Source organism: Tyto alba, unplaced genomic scaffold, assembly GCF_018691265.1.
Source record: "Tyto alba isolate M040663 unplaced genomic scaffold, T.alba_DEE_v4.0 Super-Scaffold_45, whole genome shotgun sequence".
NCBI lineage: Eukaryota > Metazoa > Chordata > Aves > Strigiformes > Tytonidae > Tyto > Tyto alba.
The window spans coordinates 6,439,885-6,460,669 of NW_024881321.1; the positions used below are offsets into that span (position 1 = coordinate 6,439,885).

The 20,785-nt window shown below is 47.1% G+C and overlaps 1 protein-coding gene across 1 annotated transcript; it reads right to left on the minus strand.

The window, feature by feature from the left end:
• Window positions 1-1,329: 1,329 nt before the first annotated feature.
• CNMD (chondromodulin) lies at window positions 1,330-15,775 on the minus strand. Its single transcript, XM_032993923.2, has 7 exons — window positions 15,647-15,775; window positions 15,082-15,219; window positions 12,531-12,671; window positions 9,840-9,953; window positions 7,021-7,174; window positions 5,549-5,742; window positions 1,330-3,144 (listed from the first exon to the last, which is right to left on the minus strand). Exons 1-7 carry the CDS (start codon window positions 15,716-15,718, stop codon window positions 2,929-2,931), a joined length of 1,029 nt encoding a protein of 342 aa, XP_032849814.2. The 5' UTR covers window positions 15,719-15,775; the 3' UTR covers window positions 1,330-2,928.
• Window positions 15,776-20,785: the final 5,010 nt, after the last annotated feature.

A 20,785-nucleotide genomic window follows, 5' to 3' on the forward strand; every position in this document is an offset into this window, starting at 1 on the left:
TCCTTCTCTTTTCCACCAGCCTGAATCCGTCCTCTTTTTCTGCTCTAATCTGCCTTGCCATCCTAATTCTCCTAGTACACAATCACATGGGTAATTTAAGTTTTAAGGGTAGTAGAATTACAGTGCTCTGACTAACATCCACCCACCTGTGATGGGAAACACAGCTGGTGACAAGCTCATTCCTCTTTCTTTCCTCCTCCCCTAAACTTTGGCCAAAGGAACGTTTCTGAACTGGTTTCTGCTAGCGCAGGGTCAGATTCAAGGAACCTCCCCTTCCCCCCCCCAGCCCTGCCAAGTACAGACATGTCATGTCAGAACCTCTTCAGTGTGCCAGGCACTGGTGGTGTGGTGGCAGTGGAAAACTTGTCTTCAGCACTGGTAGCAAATGCTGTACAGTGGTGAATAGGATCACTGCGGAGAGTTAGAGCTGTGGTCTGAGCCACCACTGCAGGGAATATTGCTACATCTTTTCATACCGCTGGATCATTGGTTTTATTGTCATTCCTATGTTGCCTCAGAACATTTCCTTCAAAATTAGATGTTGCACTTAAAAAGATTTTTCAACCTTGCCACAGCAAGAGAGCTTTACTTTTTTTTTTTTTTTTCCCTTTGAATACGATATGTATGTAAATATGAATTTGCTTACTTGAAGCATGAGTTGGCAAAGGCATTTTGTTGCAAGTCTTTTGGAAATGGATAAATTGTGCCCTCTGTGTTGTACTTGGGCAATGTTGTAGCTCTGGCAATTGTGCTACTTACAGACAGTGTAGGTAGTGTATCTGCTTCTCTTGGGATCACTGGGGCTTTCAGGGCATGCTGCAGACAGAGGAGTTCTCAAAGTGTACATGCTGTATGTGAGAGTTTAACACATCCATGAATAGGATACTTTTTTTTTTGTATCTTACATGCTTTGTGACTGCCTGTAGAAAACAACTGATACAAGCCTGTGGTTTAAGAAAAGTTAGACTATTTGTTTCGGGTTTTTGCGTGTTTTTGTTTTTGTTTTTTTGTTTGTTTTTTTTTTTTTTACTGGGAGACAGGGATAAGCAGGTCCCAGGTTGCCTCAAGATGGCCTTAGATACAAGACAGCAACAGTCTAGTTCATATATATAGTCACATTTCCTTCTCTTTGTTTTCAGTGTTTTAATTCCTGATCCCCTTATTTTTCTCTCCACACAGTTCTTGAACATGTACATAAAGGTACTGTTGCACTTTCTACATTGAAAAAAAGCACATAAAGCGACTGCCGTTTTTAATGTATTCATTTAATCTGCAGTAAAAAAAAAAAAAAAAGGAAAATGACTTTTCTAAGCATATGAATGACGTACTTATAAAACAACATAATGATCCAAGGTCATTTTCATTTTAAAAAGCAGAAACTCAAATTTAACAGGCCTTGAAATCCCACTTTAAGAAGTTTTTAATTTAAATATTTCAAAGCAAGTCTGTTCTTCAGATTAAGTGAAGGTGAAGCTTATATTAAAAAAAGCTACAATAGAACAAAATACTGAATTCTATTCTCATCTTATTCTCATTTAACACTTTGCTTTTTAGATATGCAGTTTAGCATTCCACATGAGGTTGTCTTTATTTTCTTTAAGCCACGATTATGTCAAATTAATTCCTCTTTTCTGTGTGTCACGCAGTGTTAATAACATTACTAGCCTTGCAACATCTCGAGCTGTTCGGTCACAAAAATGAATGCTCCAGAAAGTGAACTTCAAGAAAAATTGGACCGTCCTGTTTATAAAGCCCATGCGGATGGCTCCATAAACTCAGTGGTAGGGTTGAAGATGTACAGTATGGATGAAGGCAGTGTAATACCTCTATCTTTGTTTTTCAAGGCTAGCAATCCTAAGCCATTCCATCTTTGTGTTTCAATTTAGTACCTTTCTTAGAGATTTAATATGTAATAGCATCAATCCCAATAATTGCAGAGTTTGCCTAAGCAAAAAGGATGAGGTTAGAAACTTTTTTTTTTTTTTCCTCCTCCTTACTGGTAAGCAGTTTCTCTTGCAGGGAATGGAGGTTAGCTTCAGCGAAGCTAAAGGAGCTAGCATGAACGGCTGCTATCCATGTGAAATAAGGAGGGGTTGTAATCTTGTGTCAGAAGTGTCTAGTTCAAGGATTTATAAATACAGTGGCTGTTGTAGATTCTGAAGGGTCTTGGGACTCTTTGGTCTGCAACTGCATGTAAATACTTCTGCTGTAGTAGCTGGATAGCAGATACTTGTTAGACACTACAGTGGTATCATGGATACAAGATTCTTGATGTTGGGCTTCTTTGATGTTGGGATGTGCGAAGGGTTTTGATTCTGTGGCCACGCACATGCAGCCCCTTTTCCTGCCGTTTGTTTCCGATTTAGCACAACGTGCACTTTCCCGTGTCCCCTGGAGCAGCTTTGTGGGAAAGGTATGCTGTAATTGGTTTATAACCATTCATAATGACCCGGCAACTCGGTATGAATAGCAGTGGGGAGCAACTTAACTTGTGATTTATTTAAGTAAGCTACATGGATGAAAGGTACTCCCAAGCGTACAAGTTGAGCTAGTTGCCTAATTGGATGTAAATTTTCACATGTAGCTTGGAAAGAGGGGGTTTTGTTATGAGAGGCTAAATTTGGATTTATGAACAAGCTTCTGGACTGCTAAGCCAGTTTGTGAGCAAAGTTTAATATTGCCTTTTTGGGGGGGGGTGTCTTAGTTTTTGAATTCAGTAAGTGCTAGTATATCCTTGTCACTTGTAAAGCTAATGGAATATTAACTTAAGATTTTTATTTACAGTTAGAAGATCTGAGCTTGCTTTTGGTGCAGTAGCGCACGCTTTGATTTTTAAAAGCCAGGACTGGTATTGCTTTGGTTGTAGTCTTTTACCGGTTTGTCATCACTGCATTCCTGCTTCTTTTGTCAAGGCTCTGATGCTTTTTCTCACACGACACCCATGATGCGAGCAACCCACCAGCTGCAGGGCATGATGATTCGGCAGGCAGTACGACACCCTTGGTAGTTGTAGGGCCATGGGTAGTAGCCCAGGAGAGGCTCGCAGATTCTCTGGCACTGTGTGTAACTTCGTCTGCATTCAATGCAGCACACGCCTAGGTGATCCAGCATGGGGTCAAAAGCCATCCCTTCACCTTCCAGTTGCTGAAATGTAAAATACTAAATGTCATCCCGGTGCTCTCGTTCTCAGAGAATGTAGAATATACCGAAGCTCCTGTTAACCCTACAAAGGGTAAAAACTGAAATCTTGGTCTTGTTAAGGTTAACAGGACTCCCACTAACTGACCCACGCATCTTGCTTTATTTTGTTATTTTTTTCCTTTTGTCTTGCTCTGTTTGGTAGAAGTGTAGTATTGGTGCAATCACCCATGTAAAATGGAAAGAAACAACAGGGAGCTCTAACTTCATTATTTTTCTTCTGCAGTCTTTGCCAAAGATCCAGCAGCAGTGAACTCCCAAGTTCTAAATATTAGCGGTGGAAAAGATTTCAAGACAGTTATATGGGTCTTTTATGTAGATGACAGTGTCTGCTGTGTTTTTAATATTTTTTTTCTTAATTTTTGTATTTTAATGCTTTTCACAGCATTCCCAGAAAACTATTACCCTGCAGTTTTCCAAATATTTCTCCCTTTCAGGCTGCTTTCCTTTTTTTCCCCCATCTGCCACACTTAGGTACATTGTGGACAGTGAGAATTCTGCCTGTTCTGTATCTGACAGTAAGGAGTTACATGGAGCAAGGCATGCATAAAATGTGAAAGCAGGCTCCTGCTGCTGCCTTCACCCTTCAACATTCCTTTCCTCCTTTCTGGGAAAAAAAGTAACCTGGATATTCTGCTTTTTGAAACTCATTTCTTCTTTTCCTATTGGTGTTATTTCAAGAAAAGCAGCAGCAAAGAGCGAATGCTGGAGTAATACTTAGTTTTTTTTTTTTTTTTTACCAGAGCGTTTCTCATTTAGCAAACTAGCAGCACACTGAAAAGGTGAGGCACGGAAAGGTGCCATCTCTTGTCTGGGCTTGTACAGGACACGAGTGACAGCTTGGTGTCGACCCATTCCCAGCACTGAGAGCAGGGAGGGTGTTGTTTCCTCAGGCAGGATTTGTCATCCTTGAATTCAGATACCTGCAGTGGGAACTTCTACACCTGAGCTCATCGTCCAGACTCCACTGCTAGCGGGTGAAGAGAAATAGCTCTAGGGAGGATTCACTTCATCCCTGCAGGAAAGACCTACGCTCTAATTAACGCTCTAATTAATGGGCCTTGTGAGTCAGATGAACTGGTCTCTGAAGAAAGCTTGGGTGTGGGCATCCAGGGAATAACTTAGTGAAGGTGAACCCTGTGCTGCAGGCTGAGGGAGGTCTGGTGGCCGTGCCAGACTGGACATCTCTCTGCTCGGCCCCAGGACCCTCTGGCTGGAAGAGGGGACCTGTGGCTGTTGTTCTGCTGCTGCCCTCCAGAGATGGGGCAGCCCAGACCCCGTGGACGTGGTCACGTTAGTAGCTGTGAGGAGAAGTTACGTTCCAGTGCCGCTGCTGTTTTACTGACCTCATGAGGGGGTTGATTTAGATCCACTTTATTTGGAGTGATTAATTTAAGTTTAATTAAGGGACGTCAACTTGGCAGAATGCTGTCACAGTATAATGATCTCCTGCTGTTGCAGAAATGTCAAGTCAAAGCTGGGACTTATTTCTAAGGCAGGAGGCATTTATCTGGTGACAGTGTTGTATTAAAATGACTTACTCCTGCTGCACCAAATGGTGGGTGTAAATTGTCTGGCGCTGGTGCAGTAGACTGGAAGGTGCCTACTGTACAGTCGGTTTTCCTGCAGCGCCGCAGAAGTGTTGGGACACAGCGGGGCGGCTCCTGTGCTCTTTCTGTGGGCTGCTTCGTCTCAAAGAGCAAGAACAAGTTTTGTGACAGTCATCTTCCACCCACTGTTGCTGTCTCTAAGCAGGTTCTCCTCTGTGAATTGCTTGCTAGACTAGGGCCATCTACCCTGATAGAGAAGAGGCTGAGAAAACAGATTTATTTGGCCTAACCATAATCTCTTTGCAGCCAGACACTCCTGTCGCTTTCCTTGGTAGTGGTCACTTCTGATGCTAATTTCTATTTGAGGGCAAAGTATGTTTCTAGCTCCTGGACACTCTTTACATTGTCAGTAAATGATGGGGTTCAGCTGTCTGATCAAGACCAGCTTTGGTTTGTTTTCAGAAGGTGCTATCCTTGTCAGATCTCTCCAGTGCTGCTTCCATATGGACCTGGAAAGCCTGAAAAGCAACTCGTCATCAACTTGCCTTAATCTTGCCACCTCCAAGCACTTGTGCTTGTTTCAGACTGAAGTCTAATGAAAACTGGGATGGGGGAAGGAGAAGAGGACTGAGGGAAGACTTTTTTGAGCTGCTTAGGTGTTTTACAAATCTGTAATTTCAGAGAAAAGCTGAACAGGCAAGGACTGCAGATTTAAAAAAAAAAAATAATAACACCTCATCCACTGTATTACCTGTCTGTGACAGTGTCAGGCTCTGAAAGATTACAGTGCAAATACTTACATTATATGGGTTATCTGGATTAAGCGTTTCTTGTCCCATTGGCCTGGTTTCATTAGACTGGGGATCAAGATCTTGAGTCACCTGCGTGGTGGGCAACCTGGTGTTTACTTCTTCAGCAGCAGCTTCCAAGTCTTCTGTATCAAAGTTTGATTCTGATTGGCGTTTATTTCTCTTAATTTCTCTCCTTTGGTTATCTGAAGAAATAACCGTGAGAGGATAATTGTATCTTCAGCATGTCCTTGTATTTATCCACACTTTACCTAAGATTTCAATGTTTCCTTAAAATATTAAAAAAGGAGAGGGCAGGGTGCAGAGGGAAAGATGAAACTGTGTGGTTGCAAACTTGATGAGCATCCCCATGGGAGCTGCTTGCCTTCCTGCGTTGTATCTGCAGCCAATGTCAGTCCAGAGGGGTGTGAGATTGCCTTTTTTTTCTTTCTTTCTTTTTTTTCCCCTCTCCCCTCGAGGCAAAACGGGTGTGAGGAGATTTGTTGGGGTTTTTTGACCCACCCTGTGGTCACTGATGTTAACTCAGCAGCACTTGGCAGCACTAGCAAGACAAGTTAAACGCATCTCACTGGCTTATTTTTTTTTTTTTTAAAAAGTGCTTTTGTGACAGACTGGTGCCCTGCTCCCAAGGGCAGCTGGTGAACCTGGTGGAAACAGCTTCTGGACAGCTTTGATACTGCTCTTTTGTTGATCAATGTGATATGCAAGGACACGAGAAAAATGGAAAATATTGGCAATTTGGATCCACAGGTGCTCTAAAATGTGGTGGTTGGTTCTGTTTGTTTGTTTTTCCTGTCTGTGAGTGTTCTAATATTAACTGGACCAAGGAGGAAAAAATATTTTCAAGACTTCTCCTCTCCTCCCAGGCCTGGAAGTCATTTGGAGAAGTTGCCATCTCCTGGGTGACTCCTGAACACGTTTGCTAAGCTTGGCTCTGGGTGATGGGGGTACTTCAGTCCTGGGACTGCCCCCAGAACCTCATCTACCCGTTGCCTAGCTAAAGTATCTCGTCCTTCCACCCCACTGAAATCCTCTGGAGAAGCAGGGTAGGAAACGGGACAGGCTGTGGTCCCAGATCAGGAGCTTGATATCCCCCAACTCTTGGCCAGGTATAGTGTTCCTGCTACCTAGTGTCAGCTGCCTAAATGTTCCGGGGGCCACTAAGTTGTTGTCTTGTCCTTCTGTAGAAGGAGGCTGACCTCTCTGGGAGCGTTTCATCTCATAGTAAGCCCATGTGAGCTATATAAATTGTCTGAGAAAAGAAGAGTGTGGAAAATGTCTAGTAAGTGTGGATTAAACTCTAAACCTGCAATCTTGGCACCAACCCGTGAGGGTTTGGGAAGACACGCCGGGCAAGGGAGGAAAGGATCCTGGTTTCCCAGATGTGCAAGTGTCGGTGGCAAACCTGATTTGGTGAAGGCGTTTAGATGAAGGGAATGCTTTTCAAATAAAAGAAGTGTTACCTTTGGGATATGTTGGTCGCAGCCAGTAAATTGGAAGATCCCTGCAAAGCTCTAAAATTTTGGGGCTTAGGAAACTGTTATGCTTGATAGGCTCGTCTGCAGCCACCCAGATAAGGGAGTTTTCGTCAAATCTCACAGGCATGATTTCATCTTCCTGCAAATAGAAGAGCATAAATCCTTTGCTGCTCAGTGAACAGTCACGTGCCTGCTTGCTCTTAATTCTTGAGCATCAAACTGTATAATCATCTGCTGCAGCTAATACCAAGCATCCTCGTATTTCATGCATGTGAATGGATTGTACCGAGCCAAAGCCTGAGTGAAGGTTGCCACCACTGAAATGAATGGCAAAACTACCGTCAGCTTTGCTGGGGCTGAGATTTCACCTTCTCTCCCTTGGAAGGCTTTTGCCCCGTGTATGAGGACTAGGTCAGCCCAAAGTGCCAGATTTTTGAGCTGGCAGAAACTAAAGATTTACCACCTTCAGCAAAGCCACAAGGAAATGCAACAGCTAAAAACAAGACCCTAATCTTTTATCACGCCCCATTCTCGTTTGATGTACTCCCAAGATATATTTACAAGGAGGAGAGAGGAGGGAGGAATCTTGTTCAGAAATTTTTGAGAGGATTATAGCTTGAGAACTGCTCCAGCTTCCAGTTTTAGGGTCAATGCGATCGGTCTGATTAAAGGTCTCGTTTGGTAAAAGCAATTCAATTGACCAAAAGCTTGAAGTGTGAGTTAAAGCAGCCTGCCTTTTTGAAGTATACCCTGCAGGTTTTTGGTTCATATCTTCAAAGTAATGTAGGAAAATGCCAGTGATTGATTCTTTAAAGTTGTTAGTTCAAAGTATTATTTTACATAAAATGTGTAAGTATTTTATAGCAACAGTGAAATATTAAAAGAAAACCCACTTCTGAATCGTGAAAACCAATATGATTTCAAAGTTAAAATTCTAAATTGTTTCCATATAAGTCATCAAAAGTTGTTACATAACTGAGTAGATCAATTTATTCTGTCTAGTTGTTGTTCCTTTAGTGTGTTTATTGATTTCTTTTGTAGATCTCAAGTCATTTAAGTTTGCTATCCAATCTGTCTAGTGAGAAGTATTCTTTATTTATGTTCTCCCACTTAAGCTTTTATCAGCATCAAAAATATCTGAATCTAGTTTTCAGAAATAAAAATATCCTTTGTTTCTGTTTGAGATGATCATGACTTGTGAGCAGGCAGAGTTTGGGTATCTATAAAAGCTTATTTTAATCAACCACTTTCCTAGGCAGTGTTGGTTGTGATACGTGTTGTAAGAAGACAGCATATGCATACTTCCTCCTAAATACGTGTGTATCAGGGGGAAGACTTGCTCTAGAAAAATAAATACTACTTTTCCATTCCCATTGTACATCTAACCTGGAAAGTTGAGCAACAGAGAAAGGTTAATATCCTGGCAGTAGCATTAAGACGGCGGCTGCTTTTTGCCTCGACATTTACAATTTGTTGCAGCAGTTGTGTAGGTGGTGCACCTTCGGAGAAGATGCACAGAAAACAGGACAAGGGAATAGGTTTACTGTAGCTAGGTAGAAGATTAGAGAGAACTTTTTTGACTGTTTTATGATAATGTCTTCAGGACTGTGACTTCATTCTCACAAAAAAAGATGAAAAAGTGAAACCTTGACTTTAGACAGCAGTGCTAATGAAGTCAAGAAGCCCAGCCTGCTTTTAAAATAAGGCAAGGCAGGCAAGAAGTAGGTGTCCACCTGGAATTTGGGCAAGATCTCTTCCCCATCATGGGGAAAGTGCCACCAGCCTCAGGGGGCTTTGTAACATTGCTGGTGCCTTGCTGATTGGGTTTAGGGAGACCTTTTTCCCCTTCATTTTAAAGCAGATGTTCAGTAATCACAGCACCGTTGCACGTAAGTGCAGCTTTAGCGGTGCCTCTCTCCCAGCTAATTATATCTGCTTTTATTTTCTCGGGAGCAGAGCAAACCCAGGGAAAGGGGTTGTGGATCTCCTGTGCTCTCCTGCCAGTGTCCAGGCTCAGACTTACTCAAGTCACCGGGACCGCTCCTGTGTGAGCGATGGGTTTGGGGGCTGAACTCTGGGAAACTCAGGCTTTGTGCACCCAAAGCGATAGGCTTTTTTCCAATGGTGAGGTAAGGAGAGGTTCTGGCAGTATCTGGGAGAGAGCTGGAGCTTTTGTGGTGGTTATGATGCAGATTCTGTGAAATTTAGTTAACATGATGTCCTAAAATGAAGTTTGATGCTGTCTAAGAAGACAAATTCTTAATTATTTTAAGCTATTTTTTTTTTTCCGGAGTTAGCTGAATTTTGGCAATAATGTTTTCCACAATTGCCCTTTATTGACTGTTTCAGAGGACTTGAGTGTTGGAGTCCCTGCTTCTGCTGAAGAGGTTGATAGAAACCTCCTGGGATCTACTGCAATGCCTCTTTGCATTGCCTGAAGCAGCTGCTTTTTCCATGCTCTCCCTTCCAGCTTTGTGCACAGTCTGATCTTGGGCAGATGCTCGTATCATTGAGGTCTCCTATGGATCTGGTAGAAGTGATCTGTGGCTTCCCCCGCTCGCCAATATGCAGCCTCTCACAGTGCCCCTCAACACAGTGACACCTCTGACACCAATCTTGCTTTTCTTACCTTTCAGGGACCCCTTGCAATCAATGAACCCTCAACTATCCCACCCTACCCTCAACAACCCTACCACTATCCACCGTGGCTTTCAAATGTCATTTTTATTTGTATTTAAATACTGCTTTACCGCCATCTCTATACAAAGATTTGGTTTAAAAAAAATAAATAAAATACCCCTTACCAGCTCAGATGAGAGGCTCGCTTTAGTCATTGCATCAACTTCAGGGACGTGAGCTTTTGGCTGAGCTTTGATGTAACATTTTTCTCCTTCAGCAAAACGGATTCCAGTTATACCCTGCAAAAGCAGAAGGCAGGGGGTTGTGTGCAGCCCTCCAGCTCCCCACCACCCCCAAGAAAGTGCTCGAGCTCTGCTAAAATGGCCACTGAATTTTTTAGTCTGAAGGTTAAATCTTATTTTAAAACAGATGCAATAAAACTATCCTCCCTCATCATTTTAGCTTTATGGTTTTGGTCAAATGGGTCTAGAAGTTTTTGCTTGATTTCTGAAAGATGGGGGTGTTTTATGTAAGTGCTTCCATGCCTGCTGTAGGCTACTTGAAGTAGCTCTGTTAAGGAATCAGTTGACACAATTTGAACTGTAACTTAGCACCTAACGTGGGCAGCTTCAAAATTGTGTTAGCTGGTGGTGCAGTACCCTTATGACACAGATTTATAAAAATACAGGGGCAATTTGTTTGAATTTATACACGTAAGCGGCTGTGACAGCCAGGGGAAGCTTGTGATGGGGAATTTGGTGCAGAAATCTGTGTGGGTGACTTCCTTCCTCTGGCCTATGAGGGTGACTAAGCCACGGATGGCTGGTTTTAAGCAAGAGAAAAGGTATCCCAGCAGCTCCAGAGAGCTGCAGGTCTCCTGCGAGTCCTGTGCCGTATCCGCTAACCCTGTGCCAGCACCACGGGCATCAACATTTTGACACGGTAAACCTTGTGTGTAGTTTCTTTATTTCTGCTGTAGGTTTTGGGGTACTCATAAAAAGAGCTTTCTTAACGTTACTAATTTAGATAGCTTGTTGTAGATGGCAAAACCTCTTTTTCGTTGGGTTGCAGAAGCTCCATTCAACCGCCTCGTGAAACAACTATCAAACAACTAGCCAAACAACTACCTCGTGCCATTTGAGGTGAGCTGGTCTTCTGCCTAGTCTCTAGCTGCCAGGACAAGGGGGTGTAGGTGTCATGGTGACCCCTCGTACGGGCATCGTGGGTGCCTTGGGCGTCTAGTGCAGCTTGAGGTGGACGGTACGGAGGCACCCCAATCTTGTCCTGTGTGCCTGCAAGTCCTGTACGGTTGGGCAGACACCCATCAAAACAAAATGACTAAAGCAGTGAGAGGGGATGGCAGTGCAGGGATGGGTGCACGAGGGTATGAGACTCTGTGGTGCACTGAGCACGCTAGGAGTATCTTAATATTGCCAAATCCAAGTCTTCACTGACTGCGCAATCATCCGAGTGGTGCCAGTCAATCCAAAGCTGCTAATGTAAATACTTGGCTCTTGGAAGTGCATCTCTTCAATTTCTTTCTCCTTCATGTGCATTGTTGGCTCACAACCCACCTGGCAGCATCCCTTTTGCTCTCGCGGAGCCTGTCCCTGGCGTGCTGCCGTGACAAGCGGGCACCACCCCTGGGGGGTCCCTGTAGCTGGTTGGTGTGGGGAGCTGATTTCTGTCCTGGCTGAGACAGGTGGTATCTTACCAGCAGCACGCACAGAGGCCGTAGGAATTCAGCATCTCTCCGGTGGGCTGGTGCTCTTGTGCAGATGTGGAACGGTGAAGGCGAACGAGGAGAGCTTGTTGTGGGTGCTCTTATTTAGCTGCTAATAATGTTGCTATGGTGACGTTAACGAGAATTTCATAAAAGCTGAACTGCAGCTGTTAGAAAAGTCGGGGTCCCGGGCCTCCTGGTGTGGGTTTGTTTGTACTTGCTGAGAAGCCAAGAAGCTGAATTGTCTTGCCTTTTTAGATTCGGCAAGGGGAAGGTGACTGCTCCAGAAGGCCTGGGTAATTCTTGCTAGCAGCAGCATCTTTATTTTAGGTGCTGCTTTGACTTACAGAGGACTTAACTCTGAGATGGAGTGTTTCACACCTGAGAACATTAATTGCAGGATCTGGGCCCTGTAAATAGGTTTCTGCAACATCATGTGCCTTTAGTAGCTTAGAGCTGGTACAGCTCAGCGAGCCACTCAGTCCGAGGTGCTGAGCTCTGCTGAGATCCGGCATTAGCCCAGACTCTGTGCTGAGCAGCCACAGCCAAGTTGCCGGGGCACCCAAGTGCTAAATTCTTCCATCCTCTTCCCTGGGGATGAACCCAAGCCAAGCCATGGAGAGCAGCTCCTATCCTTGACCTCAGGGCAGAGCGAGCTGCCCGGGTCCAGCGCTGTATCGTGGTCTCTCCTTGGCATCTACTTGGCTTACTGTGTCGACCCTATGCTCCTAAAGGGATGATGTTTTGGGGAGGGGGAGGTGTTTTTTCCAGTTCAGACCCTATGAAATCAGGCAAGGGCTGTGTCGCAGCCTGCCAGAACGTTTTTTCTAGCAAGACCTCAAGGGCCCATGTTGTAGCTCTGTTCAGTGGTTTGAAAATGCAGAGTGTTCCCTGGAGCCGAACCTGACACAGCAATACTGCTTCCCAGGGTGGGACCTGGCACGGCCTATCCTCCAAAGGCACTTCAACTTTGTTTTGGAGGAAACTGCCTGTCTCGCCGTGAAAGCAAGCTGGGAGAACAAGGATGTTTGTGTGGATAGTTGGGGGCTGGAACCAGAGACCGAGTGGGGCAGAGAAGTCTGTGCAGGGCAGGTTGTCCTTATCGTCCAGCCCTGGAGCTTGTTACATGAGAGACAAGAGTGGCAGTACTTACAATCTGAAAATCATGAACTTCAACAGCCTCTTCACTCCCGCTTCCTGTTTTGAATGTTTCTAAGTTGTTTCCAGCATCTATTTCCATTGATCCATCTTGTACTTTTCCATTAATGCTCATGGTATAGTGAACATTGTACACCTGGAATCGATAACAGAGCAGGAGCACAGGTCAGTAATTGCTTATTGCCTCCCTCCTACGCCAGGGATGGGTCAATCTGACTCTCATAACCCTGTTCAGCTCCTAACTTTTATTTCTGTAGGCATTTGGTAACCCTTCAACAACCAACACCACGCTCCCGCAACGCTTCACTGCCGGCCTACCCCGATGGTGGAGCGGGTTGCCCAGAGACGTTGTGCAGTCTCCATCCTTGGAAGTTTTCAAGGCCCAGCTGGTTAAAGCCCTGAGCAACCAGGTCTGACCCCACGGCTGTCCCTGCTCTGGGCAGCAGGTAGGACTAGAGACCTCCTGAGGTCCCTCCTCCAGGGACTACTCAGTTTTACTTTAAAAACAATGTGGGGCGAGTCCACATCCAGGCTCACTCTGACTTAAAAACCCTCTTCTAGGTCATATTTTAGGAATTGCTTCTTACGCTGGCATGATTCCCAAAGGAGAGCAGGAGAGAGCATCCTACTCCGAAGGAGGCTGACCCCTATTTATCTCTTAGGAAGTTCTGCTGAGGTGCAGGAAAACAGGTTCTTCTTGAATATGAACATGCTTCCCAGCTTGTAATGGACGTGAACTTTGTTTAAATTGGATGTGAAGTTGTATAGACTCGTATTTTCCTTGTCAGCGTATTTCTTCTTATCCTATTTTCAATGAGGAAAGCTGCAGCGTGGTTTGTATTTGCTGGGGGACCACAATCTGTAAAGGGGTTTTGTGATTTTCTCGTGCAGCTCTGCTAAAAGTGCTGCACAAGCAGCTTACTTTTGGTCTTAAAAAAGCCTTACAGCATTTTAATGAAAAATTTACACTGACAGCTAGAGACAAATTTCTTTTCTCACCTTTACTCAGGAAAGTCTAAGGTGCTAAAGATTTATGGTTCCTCAGTTATACAGTTTCAGTCCCATATTCTCTACTGTCTAGGACTCCTGTTGAACGTGGTCCATAAAAGCAGACCAATGGTCTCCCCTCCTAGGGGCTGAGATAGAGTTAAGACTTTGTTATCCCTGTCAGTTATGGCAGAATTTAAAGATTTTTAAAATAATAATTAGAAAATTGCCTTGATTTTTTTTCATGAATGACTCTAAATATAATTTTTACAGTTGCTTCCTAAACCTTTGCAAGTCAAGTGTAGCTTTCAGCATCTGAAGGCGGCTTGAAAAAATAACTCTAAGTTTTCCCAGTGTCTGTACCTGGAGATCACCTTGGAAGCTTAATGACAACTCTGAATGTGACGTACTTTGCCAAGCAGAATTTAGGTGACAGGAGCAATCGAAAAAAGGAAACTGTCCTGTGCTCTGCAAATGCACCGTACCCCCTCCCTGCCCCTTCGGGGCCCTCTCCCTCTTCAAAAGCCTAGAGAAGCAGATGTCTCTTAGGGCACATCCTGGAGGTCAGCAGCACGCCCTGTCTTTTTGGTGTAAAACCTTGTACTTTCTGATTATCTGAATTATTCCTACGTGCATGGGTGTATCTCGCTGAGGAACCTCTGCTCTGGCTGCTGGGAGTTGCACAAAGCTCTCCTTGATGGGGGCTGGCGGCAGTACAAAACTTCTTCCAAAGTAAATTCAAAGATACTAATTGCACTTAGGGAGCAAGTTACATTCACATGTGCACCATCATGTTTCAAATAATTTTTAAATCAAAATCTTATGTAAGCAGAAACAAAAGGTTATATATAAACACGGTCTAATGTGCTGAAGTTTGGTTCTTAAACTGAGCAGCAGCTTCTCAGTTTTGTTCTTTGCATAAAGGGTTTTTCATGTACCCCAGAAAATGTAAATAATAAAACCTATCGTGACTTTAAAAATTGTTCCGCAGCTGCTAACCAGAGCTGCCTATGTGTACACACAGTCATACAAACCCCCCCAGTGAAATAATGGTGCCTGTTAAGGGGTTAAATATAGCATTGCATATTTGAGGGTCCAGGTAGAATCTGGACCAAGAATGCAGATGATGTGAAAAAGGCATTTACACATTTCAATGCTTTTTTTGTCCTGGGAGCTGGAGTTTGCCCAGGATCTGACTCCCTGGGGACTTGTTGGGGTTTGAGTTCGCTGAGGATTTGCGAGCAAGAAATCAATGTCGCGTCTGTGTGCTCAAAGATACGTTTCATGTTCATTAAGAAATGTGCTTCCACGAGGCTCCATCCAGATAATGAGTTTGTTTTCTAGGGGTTGTTTGGTTTTGCTGCCATTTTTTTTTTTTTTTTTTTGAGCATGGAGAGAAAAAAAAAAAAAAAAAAAAAAGCTTAAAGACCTCTTTATCGACCTCCCAATAAGAGTTTCCAGCCTGTGCAACCAGCTCAACCTCCCTCCCCTCCTCCCTCCTGCCCGCCCCGTCTCGATGCGAGGATGCTCTCCCGGGCTCGGCGGCTGTCGGGGCTCACCTGCCGCTCGGTGGCTTTCCAAAAGTAGAAGGCGCCGATGGCCCCGGCCAGCAGCAGAAGGGCTCCGGCGATCAGCACCGCGGCCCCCGCCTTCAGCAGCCGCCCCGGCCCGGGGAGGGCCACGGCCGCCGCGTACGCCTGCGGAGAGCGCGGGGCTGGGTGCGGGGCAGGGACCCCACGCACCCCCCCACCACGCACCCCCCGCCGGGAGACCCTCCGTCCCTGGGTCCCCCGTTTGGGCCCCGACCCGACCCCGGTCCCATTCTGACCCCGCTTTCAGCCGCGTCCCGATCCCTTTGATCCCGAGCTGATCCGACCCCGACCTGTTTTGTCCTGATTCGGGCACGTCCCGCTCCACCCCGTCCCGATCCGTCCTGTCTCGTCCCCATCCGTACGACCCGTCCCGTCCCCGTCCATCCCAATCCGTCCCGTTCCGATCCGTCCCATCCCGTCCCCATCCATCCCACCCCATCCCATCCCCATCCATCCCGATCGATCCCGATCCATCCCGATCCATCCCGTCCCCATCCATCCCGGCCCGGCCCTGCCGCCCGCCGGCACTCACGGGGGGCAGGCACTGCTCCACATCGTCGGGCCCCGCTCGGGCGATGGGCACCTTTTCGGACCCCTCTGCCATGGTTGCCGAGGGAGGGAGACCTGCCCCGGGCTCCGCCGCTGCTCCCGGCCCCGCTCCCGGCCCCGCAGCGGGGGCAGCACCGCCCCGGCCCGCCCCGGCCCCGGCCCCGACGGGCAGGGCAGGGACCGCCCCCCCCCCCCCCCCCCCCCCCTTCCCGGGCACAACGAGCCCCTTGAGCTGCCCAGCAGCCGTCGGAGCTCCCCGGGGTTGTGACCCCCTAACGCAGCCCCCCCTCCCCGCCACCCCACCCCCAGCTCGTCTCTAGCTTCAGAGCCGGGGTAGTCATGGGGGGGTACAGGGGATCCACCCACCCCCTCGCCCCCCCATGGCATTGCATAGAGTAGAGGTGCCCCCGCCGACAGGCAGCCGTCGTTAAAAAAACCAACCCACCAACCAACCAACCAACCAACCAACCAACCAAAAAACCAAACCCGAAACACAAAACCAACCCAAACCCCCAGCTTTTAAAATAGAACAGCATTCGAACTGCCTTTTTTTACACTCGCCAGAGGATCTCACGGGCGCTGGAGCTGACAAGCTGCTGTTCGGTGACGGCTCCGCGGAGCGCCTGGGTGCGTGGCACAAAGAGCCCGGCCGCCGGCTGAGCCCCGTGTCGCGCCTGGGCGCAGGCCTGGCACAGGCTCGGTGGGGGCAAAGCCCAGGGGCGGGGGGCTGATTTCATCTTTTCGTTTAAAAAGGCGGTGGATACCTTGCGGCTTGACCTCGCAAGTGGATGCGTGCCTGGGGTTTCTTCCATTTCCTCGTCACTCATGATGCTCTGTTGGTTTTCTCTGAAGTGCAGTAGGATCGTGGGGGAATTTGGGTTGGAAAGGATGGATGTTCATCTGCATCTGTTTGCTTCTTCTAACATTGGACCTAGGAAGCTTTATGGGGCTACGACTGGCTATGTGTGGCTGTCTGTGTGTCCATCCACATATGTGTTTCCTTCGTGTACCGTATGGATCTCCTGCCCACACATACACACCCGTGTGTGCACTCTTCAATGCTGGAAAATAATCAGTGCTGGACCCCTTTGGGGCTAACGTTATCAAACACGGGGCGGACTATCCTTTATTAAGGCTGGAAGCAGAGAAAAAAGATATCAACTGCAAAAAGAATGTGTGTGTGGGGGGGATGTCTGGGTTGTGCCCTGCCCTGCCCTGCTCGCTCAGTGGCCCAGCTCCAGTTACCCAGACAGGCAATGGCACTGGAGGGGGGGGCTGTTAAACTGGGGAGACGCTGCCATGTGGGGCCCCATCGAGCGGTGCCTATGTTAACCAGCTCTGCTGTAGCAATTTTTTTTTTTGTTTTTTTTTTCTAAAGCGTGCGTCGCTGTTTGTATTTCTCTTCCCCTCTCTTTCCCATTTTGCTTGTCTGGCAGCTCTGTGTCTCCTTGCTCAGTTGTGGCACACTACTGACGTGTCCCCCCATCACCTTCTGGGATCTTGACAGCAGAGGCCAGCCCATCACCACTGCTCGTCCCAGCTCTGCATGCCCTCAAGAGGCAGGTTTGGCCCCTGCAATTGATTTCCTACACTTGCCTCTCCTCTGCGCCCCACTCCAGAACTGCAAAAATCTTTCTTGGTTTTTATGTCTGAATCCCCTCACTGATGTCACCAATAGCTTAAAAACCATCATCAAGCAATGCAAACACGGAAAAAAAACCTCAGGCCCCACCGATTTCCTTGCGCCCTTGTGCTTGGGGACTGAATCCCAGAGACGTGATCCCCATTTTCCTTCCCTTCAACCCAAATTCATCCTTCCCGTCGATTACTGTCGTTAACAATCAGACCTTTAACAAAAATTTAACAGGCATAGTTTCTGCTGAAAATAAACACAATCACAGCTCATTAAATCAAAAGCGAAGCCTACTGTGCAACTTCCTAAACTAGGGCATATTCTAGCCTGCTCTCGAATGACATACAGTTGTAGGTTGGGGCTAATAATAAGATTATGATCCTCTTCATTAGCAAGTATTTTGTTACACCAAAAATCTTGTGAATGGATATGTCTATCTTGGCGAAATGTGAGAATCCCAGCCTTTGATCTCAAACTTCCATTTAGCATCGCTGCTTTAAAAAGACAGATTTATTTAAGGCCCCTGAGCTCGTCTCCCATGGGAAAACGTGCCAGGGAGGGAGCGCTTGCCTCGCAGGGGTTCGCTTGTTTGAGCTGCTTCCTTGCGACTGAAGTGGGGGGAGCAGCTGTCCCCCCATCCCAGTACCCACCCAAGTGCCCGGTGGTCCCTTCCCTGGGGTGCAAATGGAAGGGCAGATGAAGCCTGTGCCATTTTGGCTAGCAAAAGAGCGGCTGAGGGTGTTGAAGAGGAGCGTTAGCAAAGACACCATCCATTCAAGAACTAACAGGTGTGATCAATACACCTGTGCTGGAGGCGACCTCCACTCCCAGGTGCTGTGTGGTGACGTGCATTATCACCCCGGGGACGGGGTAGGAGGGCTCATCCCCACCCTACTGATGGGGCAGAGGTGCCCAGGCAGGTTTCGGCTCGGGCAGAGCCCGAGCAACGGTGGCAGCCAACAGCCGACCCGCGGGGCTGGGCGCCCGGCTGCCGGCCCTCAGCGGGCTGGGACGTGAGAGGGGTCCTGCTCGCTCGGGGAGGTGCGGGTGGGAGAGTCGCTCCTTCAGGAGGGAGCCGTTCTGCCCAAACCCTGGGAGAGAATCTGTGCAGCGGTCTCTCCTCAAGTCAAGGTACAAATCCTCTGGGTAATCCTCCAAATGTATTTTTCTCATGCAGGGAACAATCTCAGATTTTTTTTTTTTTTTTTTTCCCCCAGCTCAGAGCACCGCTGCCTCTTATTCCTTTGTTCCACGGGCAGAGGAAGAGCGGCATGAAACTTCAAGCAGGCAGAAGAGAAAAAAATTGTTCCTGTTACACAGTTTGCAGCTTACCACCGCTAGTTAACCCCTACTCTTATACTTTGCCTTTTGTATGGGCACATATCTGTTTTCCTTGGAGGGTGTGGCGAGCACGTATTCTGCCATTTGACTGATTAGGTGACAAGAGAGAAAACAGGATTTTTTCGGACAGATGCAGATCCATACAAACAGCTCAGCATTCAGCAGCTCCAGACACTTGCTGTGGAGCGCAAAGACAAGTGCAACCGCCAGTGTTTGCAGGGCTTAGGACAAAAAAAAACATGACTTGCCTTTCACCAGCTGAATTCTTAATTTGCAATAAAGATGACGATGATACTACTGTCTGAGCTCAGCCTCCTCTCTAAATAACATGTGTGTGCTCAGCTGGATTAAACCAACTTCTGAGACTGGAAATCTTAATAACAGTCTTTTACAGGACAGCCTTTCTGGTCGTCTAATACTATTATCCTCTGGGCTGAAAAGCATTCCAGAGTACTTGGAGTGCTACAATGAATGTGAGGTTGCTTAGCTGATAGTAGCGGCTTGTCTCAAGGAAGCACATTTTCTTGTTATTTTTCAGTTTAAAGAAAAAGTTTAGAAGGAGAAATGGAAATATTAAAAATGAGAAGGGTTTGGTGATGCTGTGCGCCTTTCTATAAGTTTCTTGTGGTGTCATATGCATTTTATTTTCATTTTCTAAGTGTCTCAAATAGTTATTTGAACTCTGTGATGGCCTGAACTGAAATTTGTGAGGACTACTGAGACCAGGCACCTGATTCACTGCTCTGCTTTTCCATGGGTTTACACCACCATAACACGGTTCTGATTCAGGTCCCATTTACTTGACGTCTCTTCAAAATAACCAAAGTCCTTTAGGGGAAAAAGTCCTACAGAAAAACAAAACTCTGGCTTTGATACTGTGGTGGGTTGACCCTGGTTGGGTGCCAGGTGCCCACCAAAGCCGCTCTATCACTCCCCCTCCTCAGCAGCACAGGGGAGAGAAAATATAATGAAAGGCTCACGAGTTGAGATAAGGACAGGGAGAGATCACTCACCAATTACCGTCGCGGTCAAAACAGACTCGACTTGGGGAAATTAGTTTAATTTATTACCAGTGAAATCAGAGTAAGGTAATGAGAAACAAAACTAAATCTTAAAAGCACCTTCCCCCCACCTTTCCTTTCATCACAGGCTCAGCTTTGCTCCTGATTTCTCTGCCTCCTCCCCCTGAGTGGCACAGGGGGACAGGGAATGGGGGTTGCGGTCAGTTCATCACACATTGTCTCTGCTGCTCCTTCCTCCTCAGGGGGAGGACTCCTCACACTCTTCCCCTGCTCCAGCGTGGGGTCCCTCCCACGGGAGACAGTCCTCCATGGACTTCTCCAACGGGATTCCTTCACATGGGCTGCAGTTCTTCACGAACTGCTCCAGTGGGGGATTCCTTCCATGGGGTGGAACAGACTGCTCCAGTGTGGAACCCCACGGGGTCACAAGTCCTGCCAGCAAACCTGCTCCAGCGTGGGCTCCTCTCTCCACGGGTCCTGCCAGGAGCCTGCTCCAGTGTGGGCATCCCACAGGGTCACAGCATCCTTCGAGCACATCCCCCTGCTCCAGCGTGGGGTCCTCCACGGGCTGCAGGTGGGTATCAGCTCCACCACGGACCCCCACGGGCTGCAGGGGCACAGCCTGCCTCACCGTGGTCTTCACCAGGGGCTGCAGGGGAATCTGCTCCGGTGCCTGGAGCACCTCCTCCCCCTCCTTCCTCACTGACCCTGGTGTCTGCAGAGTTGTTTCTCTCACATATTATCACTCCTCTCTGGCTGCAGTTGTGCAGTTTTCTCTTTCCCCTTCTTAAATACATTATCACAGAGGCACTACCACCATCACCGATGGGCTCAGCCTTGGCCAGCGGTGGGTCCATCTTGGCTGGCGTTGGCTCTGTCGGACATGGGGGAAGCTTCTGGCAGCTTCCCATAGAAGCCCCCCGCCCTGTCGTGCCCCCTCTCCCCCAACCCCTCCCTCCCACTTCCAAAACCTTGCCACGCAAACCCAATACAGGTATGTAATCCATGACAGCCTGAGGATTTTGAGGAACTCTAAGGATTCTTGCTGGCATCAAGATCAAAGGATGAAAGACCACGTATGTATGTCATCACCCCAGCCCTCATCTTTGCAGTGGTCCTGGACGTT

What these genes read in the sequence shown, in the direction of transcription:
- CNMD (XM_032993923.2), bottom strand. Translation starts at nt 15,718, where the DNA reads ATGGCAGAGGGGTCCGAAAAGGTGCCCATCGCCCGAGCGGGGCCCGAC. An exon ending in TGGAGCAGTGCCTGCCCCCC is followed by an intron (nt 15,220 to 15,646) that starts GTGAGTGCCGGC and finishes CGCTCTCCGCAG; the next exon opens with GCGTACGCGGCGGCCGTGGC. An exon ending in ATCCAGATAACCCATATAAT is followed by an intron (nt 3,145 to 5,548) that starts GTAAGTATTTGC and finishes TTTACATTTCAG; the next exon opens with CAACTGGAAGGTGAAGGGAT.